General features: G+C 42.7%; 1 protein-coding gene across 3 annotated transcripts in view; it reads left to right on the top strand.

The window, feature by feature from the left end:
* The window catches only part of APMAP (adipocyte plasma membrane associated protein), a 51,525-nt gene extending 32,248 nt beyond the window's left edge, over positions 1-19,277 (top strand). For all 3 annotated transcript variants that reach the window (XM_068232231.1, XM_068232232.1, XM_068232233.1), the window contains 7 exons: positions 2,621-2,736; positions 5,022-5,114; positions 8,529-8,645; positions 8,737-8,911; positions 11,342-11,476; positions 15,327-15,519; positions 17,170-19,277. In XM_068232231.1, coding sequence (XP_068088332.1) covers positions 2,621-2,736; positions 5,022-5,114; positions 8,529-8,645; positions 8,737-8,911; positions 11,342-11,476; positions 15,327-15,519; positions 17,170-17,379 — 1,039 coding nt within the window. In that variant the 3' untranslated portion in view covers positions 17,380-19,277. The remainder of the gene's footprint in view (positions 1-2,620; positions 2,737-5,021; positions 5,115-8,528; positions 8,646-8,736; positions 8,912-11,341; positions 11,477-15,326; positions 15,520-17,169) is intronic.
* Positions 19,278-21,182: the final 1,905 nt, after the last annotated feature.

The following is a 21,182-nucleotide window of genomic DNA, read 5'->3' as shown; positions in this document are numbered from 1 at the left end:
CGCTGAGATCTCAGCATGCAATAAAAATGCAGAAAAAATATGCATAGATCTATACAATATTGTTAATATTCATAAATATCACATGGTGCTGGTGTAAGGGAGATAACACCATAGAAAAATGCCAAAAAAGTATTTAGAGTGAAGCATACCAATGAAAGTGCTAGTGCAAAAAGATGGCCAAGTCATAGATGTACTGAACAGTACCTAAATATGTCCATCCTGGTAACAGTAAATTCGGGCGCCTGAGGCAAGTGGACAAATCGGGCGCCGCCATTCACTCCCATAATAAATATCGTTTAATGGGCGCCCGACAGGAAAAAAGGGCGCCGGAGAAAAATAACGTTTTATAAGCAGCGCCCGGAGACTTTTACTGTTTTATAACTGCTTCTCATGATTACACATTATTTTATGATTTATAATTTTTTAAACATTATTTTTAAACGAAAAACAGTACAATCTTTCTTAAAACATTATTTTTAAACGAAAAACAGCACAATATTTTTTTCACACGTTATTAATGCTTATCACAGGGGGGTCTTAGGTTTAGGCACCCCCAGGGGGGTCTTAGGTTTAGGCACCACCAGGGGGGTCTTAGGTTTAGGCACCACCAGGGGGGTCTTAGGTTTAGGCACCAACAGGGGGGTCTTAGGTTTAGGCACCAACAGGGGGGTCTTAGGTTTAGGCACCATCAGGGGAGTCTTAGGTTTAGGCACCATCAGGGGAGTCTTAGGTTTAGGCACCACCAGGGGGGTCTTAGGTTTAGGCACCAACACGGGGGTCTAGGGGTTAGGGGTAGGTACAGGGAGGGTTACTTACTATTTTTTTTTAAACGTTATTATACGTTTCACTTTTTAAACGGAAGATTAACGTTTTCACAATTGCCAATTTCATGCACATTATTTAATGATTTATAACTTTATAAAACATTATTTTTAAACGAAATATAGTACATTATATTTTTAAACGTTATCCATGTTTATCGTTTAAAACCCGGCGCCCTTTTTTCCCAGCGCCCCTTTTTAACGTACGCGTCCATCCTACATGTAAACGTGCTACATTGGGACACTGTGTTTATTTACCTATCAGTCTCTACTCGCATTTCTCTCTGCATGTTACATCACAAGTTAATGGTTATATGGTTTGAACTCTGTCACAGTAAGAATAGCACAGGGCAATCAAGTTATATTCCACTGACTCTATCACGCCCAATTTTTTTAATAATAAAAAAAGTGTGTGCACAATGCCTTTCATCCATAGGGACAATTTAGGGCCAAGTGCTGTACAGAGACATCACTAGGCTACAGCCTAGCAATGTGTTCTGTTGTAATGGAGGAGCGGAGACGGGAAGATGGTACATTACACGATGAAGTGACATCTGGCAGGATGGTGTAACGATTTGTGTCAGCAAGAGGCAGAATTCTGATTATTAGGTGATCTGCAGTATCACCTATAATGCAGATATATACCTGATTATATGGTGATCTGCAGAATCACCTATAATGCTGGTATATCAGAAGCTGCCGTGACAACAAATACTAAAGGTGTAACAGGTGTATCGTGCTTGGTGCAACAGTAATACTGATAAGTTTGGCAGAACCTCACCAGAGGAGCTGGTGGGTACTATCAGAAATAAACCTCACCAGTGACTAGGGCTCACTGGTGAGTAGAGTGGTCAGACAGATCAGATCGGCAACAGACAGGAAGGTACAGTACAAAATCGGCAGGCAAGAGGATAAAGATAAATCAGGCAGAGTTAGCAACAGGATCAGATGGGCTAAAGTACTGAATCGTAAAGTGAAAGCGAAGTCAAAAGAGAGCCAGAGTCAAACACAGGATATCAAGCAATATATATCAATAAAAGTAATAAATCCTAGTCTTGTGTGAAATCCCCGGTTTCCTCCCGGATCAAAGCACACCGGATCTATCTAAGGTCTGAGTGCTAACACGTAGCATTCGCAACAGCAGACAGTTTGCAAGTGACTCCAAGCGGCTTAAGAAGCGGAGGAGATCCCTCGGCCACGCCCACACTCATCAGCCAATCAGAAACGCCGAGAGTCTCCCCTGACGTCAGCCGGCCGGTCAGCTGACGCGCCTCCTTCCCGCATAAAGGTCCCGTCTGTGCGCACGCGCGCGACAAAGCTACCCTGTGAGTCGCTACCCTGTGAGCCACTGACAGTCCCCTCCTCGGCGTGCTAGACGCCAGAGGAACGGGAGAAACGCCCGACAGAGAAACCGAAGCAGCTGCGGAGGCATCCTGACTTGACTGCCCGCAGCTGCCTCTCCAGGGATTGTTACAGATGGTAAGAAGGAGAAGAGTGCCTCCACCAGGCAGGATTGTGTTGTGTGCTATGACTATTACACAGGATCCCAGAATCGTGAACACAAACTAAGCCACAGAAGAATTGCATGCATTTGCATTTTAAGTTTACGTTTTTGAGGATGATGGTAGCCTGAATTTGATACAGCAACCCACCTATGAAGAATTTCAAACAGTGGAGGAGTACGTATGGTAGCTTTGTAGTATTGTTGTATTATCTATTTATAATGCTGTGGGTGTGAAATGTTCTAAGCTCATTTAGTTCTTTAAGCATTCACTTCAATTTTTCTTTTTCTTCTCCAGTTTTCCAACTCCCCCTCTGATGACCGGCCCCCTTGAAGCAAATTTTAAACTGAGGAAATCTGTGCGATTATATGAAGGGGAATTAGTGGGCCCTGAATCCATTGTCAATATTGGAGGTAAACCATTGTTCTGAGATTATACTGTGTGGAGGTAACTATCATGCCTAGCCTACCATTACAGAGAAATTTCTACTTTTATCACTTGCTTGGGGGAGGGGGGGAGGCAGAGAAATCTGATTCATTGTTATAGTGTGTGTCCAGCACTGTGGGTTCCAAAGACACACAAAGGCATGTGAAGTACCTGTAGGCACCTTGTCTTGCTTATATGAAGAGGTATGTGTACCCACCAGTAAATTACACGTTTCTGCACTGATCAGCTGAAACATTGAAACCAAGTTGGTGTGCTAGATTATCTCCTTAGAGTGTTCTGGCTCTGCTTGTGTTTCCTGGGGGTGTGATGGGTGGGTGTGGCTCCCTGTTCCCCCGATCCCCTTCTCTCTGCAACCGCCCAGAAGTTCCTCGAGCTATGCAGAGCATTTACGAAATGCCCAGGCATGAGATTTGAACTGTGCCTGTGCAGTGAAAGGAAGCGCTTGTTATAAGTGCTTGCTTTTGCTGTGTTCGCTCAGTTCAGAACTGCAGTTATCGGTTGCAAGGTGCCACTTGGGGGATTTGGTATTCGACTGGAGATCCTGTGGAATATGAAGAGGATGGGGAACGGGAGACCCTAAGGACAATGAGCAGCATCGGCACACTCAGGAGGAGGTTATCATTCATTGGGGGACCTCTGTTCAGGGGTACTTTACTACAAATAATGTTACAGTGGAATCACCCTCATAGTGTTATATTATCAAAGTGCTTTTTGAATCACCAGCTGTTTGAAAAGCGCTCAGAAGTGCTTGCAGTGTGAACTACCCATACAATTCTATGGGCCTTTTCACTCTTCTGCCTTGTAACGGACCACGTTATTCTAACTTGCTGCATGCTGGCTCTGAATTAAAGTCTTTGTCCAGCCTCCATTGCAGTTCACACTCATTATATAACATGTGCGTTATGCAAGGCACCACTGTGAATCCTGCCATGTTGTACTGAGGGAAAAAGCAGGAGGCCCTGCACTGTGAGCAAATACAGCTGAAAATAGAAGTAGTAGCAAAAGGAAGGGAACACACCTGTACATAAAGGTTTTGGACCACAGATATTTATTTTCCGGATGCAACTTTAGCTTGTGCCATGAGATTCCCCAGTGCTATGTGTGAGGTGATGAGCTGGCAGTCTGAGATTACACACAGTTTTTTTCTCATGTGTTAGTCTCCCGGAAAACCAGTTTTCCAGCAATAGGGAAATTTAAGCAGTGAGGATGACTGGTGTTCCGTGGCATTTCCAGAATTAGATGGGGCGTGTTGAGCAGTATAGTCCTCTTCAATGTACATTCTGTTTAACAAATCGGTCCCTAAGTAAATCCAACAGTGATTCCCCCCCCCCCCCCCCCCCCCAATTGATGAGGCAACGGAGCTGTAACCTGCAAAATGTGCTGCTTGTTACCTATAGGCAGCACTAAAAAATCAAATCATAAAGATTAGTTCCACATTGACTAATTAAAAAAACAAAAAATGATCATTCCATTAGCTATATACATTTCAAAATGTATTAAGTGGGAGTGATCAGTTTGAGTGATGTATTCAGAAAAATGTGACATCACTGGCATCCTTAAGGTGGCTACTAACAGTACAATTCTTAGTGAAGAATCGTTAGAGCGATCATATAAATGCTATCGGAAATAACATATAATACATCAATTATTTCACCATCAACAAATCAATCTGTACTTCCTATCCATCACAACCAATTATAAAATATGTTTTTTCGATCAATAAAATTGCTGTAAAACTATCGTTTTAAGAATCGTTTGCAGTCTATTAGGAACATAATCGGAGTTTATGTTCTGTCAGTCCGATCACAAGTATTTTCTTGCTCAAACGATTCTTCACTAAAAATTGTACCATTGGGTTTTGTCCCTGTAAATAAAATGGCCATTGCAGTAAATTGTATGGCCTGCTTTGAGCAGACTGCAGGAAGCCATGAGGTATAAATATTGAGAAATTCTGCACACTGGACATTAGACTTTTGTTGTGATTTTAGATATGCTTTGTTTCAGGATTTACCAGTATTAAAAAGTTATATGGGGCTGCAGACTGAAAGGTAATTTTAAATTACTAAAAAGTAAATTGCAAAATGTTATATAAATATGTACTGTAAAGTGGAGTTGCCTCTGGAAGTTTCAATTTTGGCTAGAGTCTCCCCTTAATATGTTTTTGTATGCTTATCTGCATTCCAGCAGTACGGTATTTGGTTTCTATTTTTAGTAGATGTGACTGTATTCTGTTTGTGAAACCTTCCTTCAGATGTCCTGTATACTGGCACTGCAGATGGGCAAATTGTGAAAATTGAAGATGAGAAAATTCACACCATAGCAAGGCTGGGCAAACCACCCTGTGGTAAGTTTAGAAATGCTAAGAGATAACTTACAGGAGCATTATCAAAGCACAACACAAAACATTTATAATTTAAAATACATGTGTATGCATATGTACCTTTGTCCAAGAGTAAAATGCATTATATATTGTTTTTCCTGTGTAGCTGTCACTTACAGTAATTAGTCAAATCTGACAGGTATAGGACTAGTCCATCTCATGGGGAATTTCTTTATTTTCTCTCTGGATAGCAATGGCACAGTCCAGCTGCCAGAATAGTGTGCAGCATGAAGGCATGCTTGCCGGTATCTTTTGTATAGGGCCTTTCAATGGAGTGCTTTTGTAATAAATAAAGGAAATGTTAGTAAAAATCTGACAGGTTTTAGAATATCCATGCCCTTATGAGGGATTTCTAACAGCTATAAGTGACGGTGACATTGGAAAAAAGTAATGTGTAATGCATATTTATTTATCTATTTGGGACAAATGTTCATGTTTTATGTATGTGTGCGCATGAATTTTACAATTTGCTGGTGGAATGGGGGGGGTGTTGTTAATGTTTTAGGCCTCTTTCACACTATACGGGCTGCCATGTGCATTTTGGCAGTGCGTATGGTGTGCTATCTGCAAGAACATCAGCAGTGCATAGAGAGCACTTCTGACGTTCAGACTATGTGCGCTGTGCAGCAGTGCCATGCACTATCGCACTGCTGCATGCATTTTTGCCAAAGCGCATTGCTGATCCCATTCATTGTAATGAATGGGATCAGCAGTGCAGCAGATGGCGTGCGATCGGGTGCGCTTGCGTCCTGAACGCACGGCCATAAGCATTACCTACTGTGAACGAGGCCTAAAAGTCAAATATTTTATATGAAAACAGTTCTAGGCTTGAGCTGTGGCTAAACGTGTAGAACATGTTCATTGAAGTCTGTAATAATGATGTACAGTACGTTCTTGCAGAGCTGCCTTGCATGTTTAAACAAGACATTGCCCGGGGGTTATTAAACCATGATCTAAGCTGCTGTCATGTGCTTGGTATAAAACCATTCTGCTTCATGATTGACACAGACCATTCTTCACAATACTGCAGCAAAGTGCTTTAATTTGTTCAGTGATCCCACTGATCCAGTAGCATTTAAAGTAGCCTTTCATTGACGTTTTACCCTATCCTTGGCTTACCTGATCCTTTGTCCTGGGAAATAACTCTGTTTCTCTGTAAGGATTTTAGAATTAGAGGTGATCTATGTTTAACAAAATCAGTTATGCAACAAATTAGCTATAGATTCAGAAAAACATCAGTACAAAATGTACATCAGAACTGAGGTCTGACATGGGGGCTAACATGGGGTCCTTTGAAAAAAAACTGCCATACCGATCGACCATTTATTTAAAGATAAATATGATTATATTATTTTATGCTGTGAAGTGATAAAATATCAAATTCTCTTTTTATCTGAATGATCGTATTGTAAAATGATTTTTCACTAAGCATCTGATGACAGCCAGTGAACTGTCACTCTGACCAGTAACCTTTTCTAGACCATTTCATATAACTAATGGGCTATTTACCACAGTGTCCCTAGCCCTAAATTAGGGTTCCCACTTGACTGTTTTCCATGTGGTTTCCTGCATGCAATTTCACATTTAATCTTATAACCAATGTACATCAGTGGGCTAGATCACATCCAATGTGTTTCGTGCATACAGGAAATTCTTGCTGCATAATTTTGCACACCTTGCGCATTTTCATTTAACTACTGTAGTTAAACACGTGCACGTTGTAACGTAGACAACCTCACATGGCATCCAAACAATTGTGTGCAATAAAAACCACACAAGTTTTCCGTGCCGTTTGAACTCTCCCTAAGCTTTTGAACATCTCTAATCCCAATTGTAGGAAATCACAAGCCAGCTAACTGCAATAGCCTAAACGCAAATGTTGGCATGAAAGTAAAAACAAATTTATGACATTAGGCAGCATTCACAAAGCTATACCAGTTGTTTTTTCGTCTGTCCGGTATTTTTCCGTGGTCGGTAAATGATCATTTGGAAAAGCTTAGTGAATTTAAACATATTTACGTGTATACCGCTAATGGAAACGGGGGTTCCGAAGACGGATGGGCACCACGCGGTGACTGACACAGGACAGGTAATGTACATTTACTGTATACATTGGGGGGCAGCGGCGATGTGGCGGACACAGACAATTCCTGAGAGATTTCATGCTGAAATCGATCAGGAATCGTTGTATGGGCAACTGACAGATCTCTCTCTAATAAGATTCGATCAGAGAGATATTTGTCTTTTGGTCGAATCTGCCCATCATCTCTAGATGTAAGAGTTTGGTGGCTCTATTTAAGCTGTGAACCCCTATCATTCTATTCATCCACTTTCCTTGGAGCACAGAGTTTCTTTGTATAAAATTCTGCCCTCTACCACTAATACTCTTAGCCATAAACCCTGAACAAGCACGCAAATCAGAGGTTTCTGACTGAAGTTTGACTGAATTAGCTGCATGCTTTTTATCAGGTGGATAATTCAGACACTACTGCAGCCAAATAGATCAGGAAACTGGGATTATGTAAAAGGAAATAAATATGTCATCCTCCATATTCCTCTCACTTCACTTGCATGACTCTGGACAATATTATAACTATGGACCTGTGAGAGAATCTGTTCCTCAGGTTTGCACAGTTTAGTGTCCCTGCCGCAGTCTGGAGGCAATTTTGGAAGAACTGGATAACTCTCCAGTATGGCTCGGGGATTCGGCAGTACCAGGAGGAACGGATTTTATCAGATTGCCATTTGAGGTCGAATAAGCATATTTTACCTTTTTAAAGCTGATCAGCCCCCACTTTTTCTCTTCTTTTTTTGGCATTTTATTCCCACTGAACCATGAGGAGTTTGTTTAGGGTACACAATGTTTTTTCCTTTTTTTGTTTTTTCTTTATGTTTTCAAACTGGTTGGGTTGGACAGATGTCCTCTTTCAGCCAAAATAATTACACCGACGTAAAATGATATAATTGCATAATAATTACAGCGAGAACAGAAAATCTCCAGTGACCTCTGACTCTAGCACTGTTAGGCAAGACGGCTAACCAGTTAACCACAGTGTCTTTTAGATATTTAAGTAAAAATCAGTCTATGTATGGTAAATAATTAGTGACACAGTATTTAGCATGATTTTCCTGTGAAAGAAATGGTCTGTTCACAAACCTGTTAGGCATGGTGCAGTTCTATTGGAAAAACACTGCACAACACTATCCAGATTATGTGTAATATGAATGTAATGCTGTCAGAAAGTTTTTCCATAACACGTTTTTACACTGGGGTAAAGGGCAGCACAGTACATTCCATTACATCTACATTACAATAGCTCATTCTTCCCTCTCTATGTATGCTTCATGTTAGTGTCCATCTTTGTCTCTTTACACCAGGAACAAGAGAAAATGAGCCAAACTGCGGAAGACCCCTGGGGATGAGAGTCGGCCCTAATGGCACTCTGTTTGTTGCAGATGCGTATCAAGGAATATTTGAAGTGAATCCTGTTACAGGTGCTTTATATGTGAATGTTGAGGTGTCAGGTCAAAGCTCTGGGGTCTATGGCCAGTTCTATTGAACCATGTATCTGTTTATCTGTTTCAGGTGCTGTAGAGATGCTGGTATCTTCCAAGACGCCCATTCAAGGAAAGCAAATGTCCTTTGTTAATGACCTTGCTGTCACCAGTGACGGTAGGAAGATCTACTTCACTGACTCCAGCAGTAAATGGCAGAGAAAGGATTATGCTATGCTGGTCATGGAGGGCACAGATGATGGCCGGTGGGTATTTGTTTATAGCACAAGCACATTCCACAATGCTTAAAGTGACACTGAAGCGGAAAAAACTTATGATATAATGAATTGTAAGTGTAGTATGGATGATTAATAGAACATTAGCAAAGAAATTAGTCTCATATTTGTTCAGTTATATAGCTTTTTTTTTTAATAACATTGCATAATTCTCTAATATTTGCAGTTTACACATTACTCAGCATTCTAAATGATTTTGCAGACCTAATGACTTTTTCAACTGTCTTTTGTAGTAAAACCTTACACAAACAAGATACAGTGAGAGACAGTTGCGATAAAAGCTTCAGAAGACAGAGCTCTCTAGTTGCAGAGCTCAGAGAAGCTCTTTTGCATAGATAACTGAAGTTTCTTAACTTCCTGTACTGGAAACAATATGAGACTCATATCTGTGCTGCTAATGTTTTATTTCATAGTTGTACTACACATACAAATCATTATATCATAAGTTTATTTTCACTTCAGATTGCCTTTAATGGACTCCTGAAGTGAGAGGGATATGCGGGCTGCCATATTTATTTCCCTTTAAATAATACCAGTTGCCTGGCTGTCCTTCTGATCTTTCATTCATCAGTAGTGTCTGAATATGCCACCTGAAACAAGCCTGTAGCTAATCTAGTCAAACATCTGATTTACTTGCTTTTTCCATCTAGCTTACAGTCTAATGCACATTACTATTGCTGTACAGTCAAACATACACTTATACTAATTTAAATGGAAGCGATTATTCTAATTGCATAATTTACTAACGTTTTTCCGAGCCGAAGTGCAAGATTGACTTTATTGTAGATTAAAAATTGTATTCTATTAGGTGGTAAAAGTTTTCAAAACTTGGTAGGGTCAAATTAATCTGTGGCAGTGGTTTCTGAAAGGTAGTGAATTAACAGCAGAAATGGATGCAAACACATGCATGACTGGTCTTCAGCAGTCTGCTAACATCTTGCAATACTGGACCTAATCTGACTATTTGATTAGTGTGGGTTTTTTTTTTTTTAGGGGGGGGGGTGGCTTCTCTGTTCCAGAAGAGAGGCATATCCTACCTCGGAACATTCCCAATATGTGTAGGGGTGTCACAGACCAAAGCTGGAGGTTCATCAAGCCTCCATGTTAAACCATCCATACACATACAATTTCAGTCTGGACATGACCCATGTCGGTAAAAACTTTTAATACTTTATTTCCATATATGGAAATAAAGTATTGAAAGTTTTTTTCCAGCATGCTTCGAGTCCAGACTGAAATCGTATGTGTATGGACATCTTAGAAAATGCACAAATGATTTGATTTTCCTCTTGCCTTTAGTGGGGAATTTAGTGTTACAAGGTACCTAGGCAGGTTATCGAGGACCATAACCATCTGGAGTTTTTGCACTGAGGCCAACAGAACCAGAACCTACACTGTAAAATTCATTCTTTAAATGAAAGGTATTTGTAAATGTCCCCTCCAAAAAGCAATATTTATGTATCCCTTCAGGATTGGGAGTGGAATATGTAGCTCAGTCCTTTTTTTTTTTTTTCGTCTTTCTCAGTCAGGTCTAGAACTGGTGATTACATTATACCTATAACCACCTGGTAATGTTACAGAGCTATATAATCCAGCTTGAAACCACTATTTCAGGTTGTTTTGGCCTTTTTGGGTTGGATATGGCGGTGTAGTATGGATTTTAGAGAATACAGTAGTGTTCCATCAAACCCAACCTCTCAGATATTTCAGTGTCCTGAAGTGAAGCATTATTTGTCGTACTTCCTTCTCATATGATGGTGAAATTGGCACAAAGAGGCAGAGCGGTTCTGTATTTGTATTGCATATATTTGCTGTACTGCTCTGGGATCTGTCCCAGGGTCCACTGCCACCTCCTAGTGGGTGTGTACCATTCATTAGAAGAGGTAAGTCTCTATCCAGAGGCTTTTCGCATTCCCCTCAGGCATGCCATTTCAGAGCTGGGGCGCCCAAAACTCTTTGACACAAGCGGCTTTGTGTACAAGCGCTGCTGCATGCGCAGGACCATGGAGTTGCTCATGCATGTTTATCCTGAAGCTTCCTACGGAGGAGGATGTGGGAAGCTTCAGGAGGCTTGAGAGACTTGCCTCTACAGAGATAAGTATCTGACTTCCCTCCCCTTGAGTCACAAGTTTGTTACAAGTGTGGAAGAAATACTGGTCACGTGCCTTAGCTATGTACTTGATTGTGTTGGCAGTTTTTTCACACTGATGTGTGTAATGTAATAGTAGAAAATGCTATGAAATTGTTAAAGGTTTTCATTTAGCAGTATGTGCAATTGTATTTGATAAAGTGAAGTCTGTTAATAGGGGTGTTTTTTCTGACAAAAATTAAGCTTTGTCCATTCATGTACCTGACAACGCAGAGATTAGGATAATCCTGTAATTGCTTGTTACTTTGCAGTTTGCTGGAGTATGATACAGTGACGAAGGAAGTGAAGGTACTGATGGGAGGATTACGCTTTGCCAATGGCGTGCAGCTCTCTCCTGCAGAGGATTTTGTGCTTGTTGCAGAAACCACAATGGCACGAATAAGGAGGTATGTCGCTCTGATATCATATTGTCATCTGTACCTTCTGCTTGTTGCAGAAACCACAATGGCACGTATAAGGAGGTATGCCGCACTGATATCATATTGTCAGCTGTACCTTCTGCCAAAACCTTCATTGGAAACAAAACCAGTCTTTGTTTATGCAGCTAATATGTAACATCTCTGAAAACAAAGCATCTTTATGTCCAGAGCTCAGGGGCAGATGCCTCGCAGAGTTACAGATTGCCCAGCAAGCTCATGGTGAACGAGAACTTTACGGCCAGTTCACATGGTCACCTTGCGGCGTCCTCCAGCCTGCCATTCTACATCATCACGTTCGAGGCGGTGCCAGGCTTTCTGTGGCGATCAACGGCGTCCCGTTGCGATCTGCGTTTTTCATTCCTGCAAGGAGACATGAAGACGCGGTGAATCGACCGACTTCTAGGGTCGTCTGAAACTATGCAATAAATCGGGATCAGAATGCTGCGTTTGCATAGTAGACGAGTCCTAGACGCTTAGGGCCCTTTTCCACTAGAGCGATTGCTAAATCGCAAATCGCTAGCGATTTTAAAATAACATAGGAATCGTAGTAGGTAATTTCCACTACCGCGATTCGGTTTTTTTACTAAATCGCGATCGCGCCACGGAGCGATTATTGCCGCGATCTTGCTATGCTATGCAGTGCATAGCAAAATCGCAATAGTCGGGGGAAAGAAGGACTTTTGCTGAATCGCTAGCGTTTAGCGCTAACGCTAGCGATTGCTAGTGGAAAAGGGCCCATAGCGGTAAGCGCCATCAAGCGTCCATGTGAACCGGCCCTTAGGAGTGTGTAAGTGGCCACAAAGGACCAAAAAGTCCTCTTACTAAATTGCTATGCACAAGTTTATCTGAAGTATTAAAAAAAAAAAAAAAAAAAGTTACTTGCCTAAGGAGAGGGAAGGCTCTGGGTCCTATAGAGCCTTCCTGTTCCTCTCCTCATCCTCATTCCCCCGCAGGCTCTTCCATACAATTCTTCCACCACAGGAGGCTTAGCCGGCTCTGTACTGCACATGCACGAGAGCGTGCTTGCGTGTGCGCAGCATGGAGTGGCCTGTCTTTGGGGCCTGAGTGCTTCCGAAGCCCACCAACAGCAGGTGAGAGAGAGAGCAGTCTCCGATCAGTTGGAAACTGCTAACGGGGGAGCCAGCACAGGAATGACGGGACGATGAGAGGAACGGGAAGGCTCTATAGGACCCAGAACCTTGCCTCTCCTTAGGTAAGCATCTTGAGGTTTTTTTGGCTTCAGACTCTCTTTTAGAAGGCAAATTAATATTTAGCATAGCATTTTAGTAAAAGGGCTTTTTGGCCCTTCGACTTCTGTTTTTACCATGAGCTTGCTGGTTACTCTGTAACCAGGGCTGTGGAGTCGGCACAAAAATCTTCCGACTCCGACTCCTCAGTTTCTGAAACCACGACTCCCACTCCAACTCCGGGTACCCAAAATTGCTCAGACTCCGACTCCTTAGTCTAATACTTAACAGGGCTGTGGATTTTGTACAAAAATCATGCGACTCTGACTCCCGACTCCAACTCCTCAGTTACTGAAAGCATGACTCCAACTCCGACTCCGGGTGCCCAAAATTGCCCCGACTCCAAATTCACAGCCCTGTTTGTAACTCTGGGTGTTTCATGTCCTACCCCATAGAGCCATATTAATCCATGTCATGCACTGATGAGGTTCAACCAGTGTGAAACAGTCTGTATGCATGTTGGATTAGTGTGACTCTGTAATTTTAACAAGCTGACACATCATTGCATTCCAGCGGTTCTGGGTTATGTTTAGCTATCATGGACAACAAAGGGATGATTTGCATATTCCGCAGCGATCCTCTGTGGGATACCTCTGCTCACTTCATCCTGAATAATCGCAAATACCGTCTGTTTTTAAGAAGGCACATTTCTGTTATTTTTCATAGAGCAGAACTTGTTGCTTGTCTGGTAGCCACGCAACATGCCTGTATGGCAATTATACAAAAAATTCAAGCGTCTGTAACCATTGTTTGGAACTGAGGACTGGCAGAAGTAGCAGTGATGTGAACCTAGCTGTGGAACTCATTCCCATTACTGCAGTGAAGATGAGGCTTCATCCACCACTACCTACAGAAAATAAGTGCTTCAGGGGGAAAAATGTATGACAGTGCTGAAGCAATTAATACTAGCCAGGGGGGTTCATGGGCTGCTATACACATGCTGGATTCTCAGCAGAGGTGTTAAGTTAGTAGCTGATTATGTAATGGTTAAGAGCTTTGTCTCAGACATAGGAGACCAGACCAGGGTTGGAATCACAGCTCTTCCTGTTCAGTAAGCCAGCACCTATTCAGTAGGAGACTGCTACTGCCTACTGAGCACATCCTAGTGGTGGCAGCTCTGGAGCTTTGAGTCTGTGGGGGGAGGGGGGGACAGCATTTAAGATCTACAGGTGGAGATGCTGGGAGCACTTAACTCATCCTATACATAGAAATAACTGGCACACCAAGCAATGGTGATGCTTAAATCTGGTTATATTGTAAAGAGAATATACATCAACAGTATACAAACAGTGCAAAGACAATATGCAGTGGGCTCTGCATGACAAAAAGTGGCCCAAATAATGGAATCATACATGCATGACAATAGGCAAACACAGCAGGAGATATAATAGACAATCAATAAAGCATATAGGGATAAACAGCTGCTAGAGATGTAGCACAATGCTTCTGCTCAAGGCAGTTCAAATGAATAGGCTGCTAGCAGCAGTCAGAGGATTGAAATGATTGTCCAGATAAGCGAAAATAGTTACCCTGACAGCGCTGTTTCGTTTAGTCTTTATCAAAGGGTAAGAGGTGGTCCCCAGGTAGTGCTGCCTCTTACCCTTTGATAAAGACTAAACGAAACAGCGCTGTCAGGGTAACTTTTTTCGCTTATCTGGACAATCATCTGGACAGAAGCATTGTGCTACATCTTTAGCAGCTGTTTATCCCTATATGCTTTATTGATTGTCTATTATATCTCCTGCTGTGTTTGCCTATTGTCATGCATGTATAATTCCATTATTTGGGCCACTTTTTGTCATGCAGAGCCCACTGCATATTGTCTTTGCACTGTTTGTATACTGTTGATGTATATTCTCTTTACAATATAACCAGATTTAAGCATCACTATTGCTTGGTGTGCCAGTTATTTCTATGTATATGATTTAGTGTAAGACCTCTGGATAGGTCTGGTTTACCAACTGAGCACCCATTTGTTGCATATTACTTTGAAGGTGTGCATACCGACTTTTATTGAAAGCACTTAACTCATCCACCTTGATCCTGGCTTTGGCAATGGTGTGCTTGGAAGGAGGAGGCCACTGTTGTTGTCCTAGCTGTGGGAAAAATGGCAGGTGCCAGAGATGGGAGAGTAGGGCGCACCAGGTCTGTGGAGTTGGACTCTGAGTCAGACCAATTTTTGGGTACCTGGAGTCAGTTAGTGGTTTCATAAACTGAGGAGTTGGAGTCAGGTGATTTTTGTACTCCGTCCATAGCCTCGCAAGGGCTGTGGAGTCAGTCAAGGAGTCGGGGCAGTTTTTGGGTACCTGAAGTCGGAGTCAGGGTTTTCATAAACTGAGGATTTGTCTGGAGTCGCATGATTTTTATACCGACTCTGCAGCCCTGGGGTGCACACTATTACTCTATGGAAAATAGTTGTTCTGGCAGTGCTGTACCCAGTGCTCTGACCCTTCTGTATGTTTGTATTCTTGCTTTTAGATGGGCTTTAATAGTGATTAAAAATATTTGCATGAAAAATGAATTGTGTACAATGAAGATGTGAAAATAAATCTCCATCATTTTCTGTGCAGGTATTATGTATCTGGCCTCACCAAAGGAGGTGTAGATATGTTTGTGGACAATATGCCTGGGTTCCCTGATAACATTCGCCTCAGTAGCACCGGAGGGTACTGGGTGGCCATGTCTGCGGTCAGACTAAACCCAGGTTTTTCCATGATGGACTTCTTAGCGGACAAACCTTGGATCAAAAAGATCATTTTCAAGGTACAGTATGTTGAAATAATGAAAATGTACCGATTAAAATAAGGAAAATTCTACTTTTAGCCCCATTTCACACTTGTTTTAGTGCATCGCAGTACCCTCTCTCCTCGCAGTGGCCATAAGTCTCTAAGACTGGGCCCATTACCCATGATGCAATGCAACTGAAGTGCTTTTGACAATGCAGAGCTGATGCAGTGTGTTGCCGAGCACCCTGTCAGCGCATACTGCCACAGGGTGATTTTAACACGAAATGCTGCGGTGCAATTGTCCTGTGGTGGGCTTTCCTGCCGCAGGACAATCGCACCGCAGCATGTGTGAAATTAGCCTTAAGAGTAGCTATGAAAATAATATAAATCCAAATAAAGTGTAATTCATTTGCAGTTAGGCTACTTTCATAGGGGGGAGCTGAGCTGAACTGTGCGGTTGTCAGGCAGTTCAGCCTGCTGGCCACAAGTGTTGTTCGGCTTCAGTCACAATGCAGCTGAATGTCAGCGTTTGCAACATCAGTCAGAATTTGACACACGGTGGTGTTGCACAGTGTGGCAAAAAAAAAAACCACAGCATGTTGAGTATGAGCACAGCCACACTCAGATGTAATTCCATGGGGGGAGCACCTTTTCTACCACCTGTGCAGAGCGCTGGCAGGTGCCCAGCCGATGCTCAGGAGCAGCTGAGGTGGTCACCCAACATCCACCTCCCATGAGAAAGAGACCTTAGGCTACACTGCATATGATTCTATGGGGCCCCTGCATCTTTGCTTTCATTCACAAAATAACACCTGATAAAATCTTCCATACATATATCTGACCATCCGCTGATTATATTCAGTTAAAAAAAGCAGTTACTTTTAAAGTAGCTTTGATTATACTGTATACATAAGTCTGGTCCCACTGTACTATCCAGAAATGTTTTATGTCACTTCCAGCTGCATTTGTACCCGAATGGGGCTTGTGAGCGGCAGCCAGGAGGCTGAACTGCCCGACAAGTTCAGCCTCCCGTCTAAAAGAGGCTTAGTCAGGGGCGTAACTATAGTTGGCGGGCCGAGAGCGAGGGTGGCCCGGTCTTGTAGCTAGTGTCATTAAGCAAATTGTGCACCGGAAGCCTTCTTTACATTACCTACTCCCAGTGATCTCCAGATCTCTTCCACTTCCTGGTTAGTTACCAATCACCAGGCGGGGGCTGAAGCCGCATGATGACTGGCTGCACAACACTTACTAACTAACCAGGAAGTGGAGGAGATGCGATACCTGGGAGCAGGTAATGTATAATTAGGCTTCTGCTGCGCATTCTGCATAATGACAATAGCTACAGGATTACACACACACACGACTTTGGGGCATAAGCATAAACAATATAGCATTATAAGTTTAGATACCCTACCCAACCAAGTTATACAATAACTATTTTCTGGGCCCAATTCTATCCCAGGATTTATCAATGCTAGGGAGCATATAGAGGCTTGCATATGAAATATGATGGCTTCTAGGCCTGCCTCATTGTTCTGGTTGTACATTGGAAAAAGAGTATTAATAAATCTGTAAACCATTACATAACTTAGTTCAGGTACACTTTTACTAGTGTATGGTTGTCACTTCTTCTTGAGAATGTAAAGAAACTACTAGTCATTCTTATAATGTGTGTTTGCTCCATCAGATACTCAGTCAGGAGACGGTGATGAAGTTTGTGCCGAGATACAGTTTGGTTATAGAGCTTGGTGAGAAAGGATCATACAAGAGGAGTTTCCACGATCCCAATGGCGAGGTGGCAACTTACATCAGCGAGGCTCACGAACATGATGGCTATTTGTACCTGGGGTCTTTCCGCTCCCCTTTTCTTTGTAGACTGAACCTTAATGATGTCTGAGGTGTTGTACCGCTCCTTATCTCTGCAGGTGGGGTGCCAAAACCAGACTGGCCTCTAAGGATGTCCTTAAAGACAATGGCAATAACCAAGTCAGCTGCCCGGACATTCCTCTGCTCTTGATTGTCGGGCATACTCTACTTTGTTTTACAGTAATCTTTTTAAAAATATATTTCCAGTGCAAATGTTTCAGAAAGTTAGCTGTGAAGTTAACAGACTGAAAATAACTGGCAAAGCATCATCATTTTACCTGGAACACAAAATCAGTTTATCATTCATTTCCTGAGATACCGGAAAATTATTACTTCACATTGCTTCTATTCTGATGTGCTTCCATGTCATTGCTCTGTTATAGGGGGAATTGTGAAGGACTTGGCTGGTTGGACCATCACTTCACACAAGGAGCCTGGTGGGGAGAGGTTGTTTAGCACAACCAGGGCTGTGACCTAAGCTGGTGCCTCAAGGTGCAATTTTCATGATTTTTCCTGTAGCTTGTGTCGGAGAATAAAGATAAGGATGTGTATACCTTGGCTTATGCATGCACAATTGCATGTACTATATCTTAATTATGCATGTAGAGATCCGGTGCTGAAAGAAACCCATGCAAAAGAGCAAGCTAAAATATACTAACTTCAAAGTGCGAGCAGATGATGTCAGAAGCGGTCCTCTGAGAAGCCTCTGCTGTTATTTATATGACTGAAGCACAATACTGCAAGCTTTATAACTGGCAGAATGTTCAGATACTTGAATTGTGGGGTTAATAAGTAATCACTGCACTTGGATAGTAACCCCAATGTGGACATAGATGAGCAGATATTTTTTTTTCCAGCTATGATTATTCCTTTCTCACTCCTCATTCTTGCACAGCCACATCCTTCTCAGGCCACAGGCAAAGTTTCACTTTCGTCCCCAACTGAACACTTCTGCAAGGCGTAGCCAGCAGTGCATTTAAATTCTGACTCCTTTACCATCGCCATTCCAAGTCCTCCATAGCGTAAACAATACCGGAGTTACAGCTATCAGGCCTGGAGAGTGGGATGGATAAACCTTATCTATGTCTGCCACCCCATGCTGTTATTTGGAGTTTTTTTGTAATTGTAATAGAAAGTATCCAGTATTCTATTGGGTTAGTGCAGATGTTTTAGCTATTTGCATACTTTGCATTTAGATATTCTGTATAATGAGAATCAGTTGTTAAACTAACAGGATCTCAAATAGATTTTGTGATGTAAAATATAAAAACCACTAGGAATTTATGAAAAATATGGAACTGATCTGTAGAATATAAAGAAATAGAGAGCGTGTCTTTTTTCTTTTTCTAATACAAATCAGCAGGTAAATGTCTCCCTCTGTTGGCTGCTATCAGTCATGACGGCTTGCTTTATTTTTTATTTTTTGTTAGTAAGGGCTCTGCATTTCGTACTCGTCCGGCAATGTGAAGAATGAGGGCTCCTTGGCTTATACCAAGTTGCACCACACATAATGTAGCCATGTATTATTACAGAAGACTGTTAATTTTGTAAAATCACTTTATTTATTTATAGATGGATTTACCAGCTGGGTGTACTCCATGGCAAGCCTGCCCTGATGTGTGTGATCATTGGCACTAGATACATCTGCAGTCACATTAGAGAGACTAGGGGCCTGTTTCTTCATAGGCTAAAAATCAGTGTTGTGCAGCAGCCAATTAGAATACTGGTTTTATCGGTGTGTCCGGTGAAATGACTGTACACAACTTTACTGTGTACAGTGTTATATTAACTTAAATATGAAATATACAGAAAGCTATGTTATGCTGTAGCAGTCTTCTGGTAATGTTATTATTTTTAGATTAGGTATAATTTTTGTTTTGCTACTTAAATAATTTGTGAATTGGACAATAAAATTGAAATATACTGGAATTATTAGACTTATTTTTTTTGTATGTATAATGTTCAATTTTTAGTATGGTAGGTTAAGCCACTTCTTAATGTGGTCAGGACTGGTTCAAGCTACAATGGGGCCCTGGGGCAGAACTCCTCCCCCAAAGGGCAACAGAGCACTGCCACCCATCCCCCCAGGTCTCCTCCCCCACAGGGAAACAGAGAACTGCCATCCCCTCCCCAGGTCTCCTCCCCAAAGGGCAACAGAGCACTGCCACCTCCTCCCCCCAGGTCTCCTCCCCACTTGTGCTCCCAGGGGCCCCTGCACCATTCTTGGCAGCATAGCAACTCCCCTCTCCCAGCGCGCTGTTCCATTAGTCCATGGTCCCCATCTTCATCCTCACATGTGCACCTCTTCTCATTGGCCCGGAGCATGTTCTTACATAATGACATGCGTCAGGTCATGGAGAAGATGCGGCCAGCGGGAATGAAGACTGGCAATTTAGTTACATAGTTATTTGGGTTGAAAAAAAAGACATACATCCATAGAGTTCAACCAGAGGAGACAAATATGGACAAATGGAGCAGCGTGTCAGGACAGGTGAGTTGCTTTGCTGCTAAAAACTTTACTGGGGCTCTGTGGAGCAGAATTTGCGGGTCAGCCTTGAAGTCCTCAGGGGGAGACTTGGGCTATTGCCCAGGTTGCCCCTATATTAGCCCTGGTCTTTAATGTGGTTTCTGGTTTTCAGACATTTTTACAAAATGAATTTGGTTGTAAGATTGCCTTATTGTTCTCAGTGTGCTACTCTCTGCTGCTATAGCTTTCCATGACCCCATCTCCTGGTGCATCTTTCCCTTACTGTACAGCCAAGTCTATAGGGGGAGGAGCTTGGACTGGGGGGCTGCTTGGCGCCAATGCCCTGCTACAATGTAGAGGATGATAGAGAGAGCAGCCTGGCAGCAACACACCAGAACCAGCCATTTCCTCACCTTTCAAAGTACAATTCCCCATACACACCAGACTGAAATTTTGCAATATTTCACAAAATAAAAACAGTTTTTTTTGGTTTTTTTTTATGTCTTAATGACTGAGTGGCTATACCTTTTCGATCTTCACTGGTCAGAGATCAGTGCAAGATTCCCCAGGAACTGAGAGCCGTGTTTTAGCAGCACAAGAGTCCTACACAATATTAGGAAGGTGGTTTTAAAAAGTTGTCAAGCAGATGTAGTACCAAATCTATTTAAAATTTGCCTTTAATCTGCTTGTCTTATTTTTATTGTAAGAATCTATAACTCAGTGAATTAATTCTGCCTGAAACCTGATACGAGAGGTTATAAAACTTGTGCGCTGCTGAAGCCTTATGGCCCATACTCACGGGCAGCAAAAGTAGCCTGTCGCCAGCACACGTGAGCGTGTGGGCGACAGGCCGGCGACAGCTCGTCGCCACGTCCCTCCGCGTACACACGCGGAAGAGGGACCAGCGGCCGCGACGGAAGCTGTCGTCGACGTCCCTCCTCCCCCGCCGGAAGCTATGCGTATCCCAATGGAGGATGCTGTCGCTAGTCCGCGTACTCACGCGGACTAGCGACAGCTGCGGCGGAGTTGCGGCGGCGACTGTCGCCAGGCGATTGAACATTTCAATCGCCTGGCGACATAAGCGACGGGCGACAGTTCGGGTTGCGCGCCCGTTACGGGCGACAGTTCGGGGTGCGCGCGGCCCATACTCACAGGCGACCTGTCGCCGCAACACGCGCGCGCCGCGTGTTGAGGCGGCAAAAGTCCCTCGTGAGTATGGGCCATTATACACACTACAAAAACAGATGGTCCTCAGCTGAGGTGGCTGATCTAACAAGAAACTAGCGTGTGTATAGCTGTTACGCTTGGTGGTATATCCTCCACAGTCAGCACGTAGTGTATATCCTGACATGAAGGAGGTACACACG

The sequence above is a fragment of the Hyperolius riggenbachi genome, chromosome 4, assembly GCF_040937935.1.
Source record: "Hyperolius riggenbachi isolate aHypRig1 chromosome 4, aHypRig1.pri, whole genome shotgun sequence".
In the NCBI taxonomy this organism is placed as follows: domain Eukaryota; kingdom Metazoa; phylum Chordata; class Amphibia; order Anura; family Hyperoliidae; genus Hyperolius; species Hyperolius riggenbachi.
Note: the sequence above shows the minus strand (reverse complement) of the source record. Positions and strands in the feature narration are given on the sequence as shown.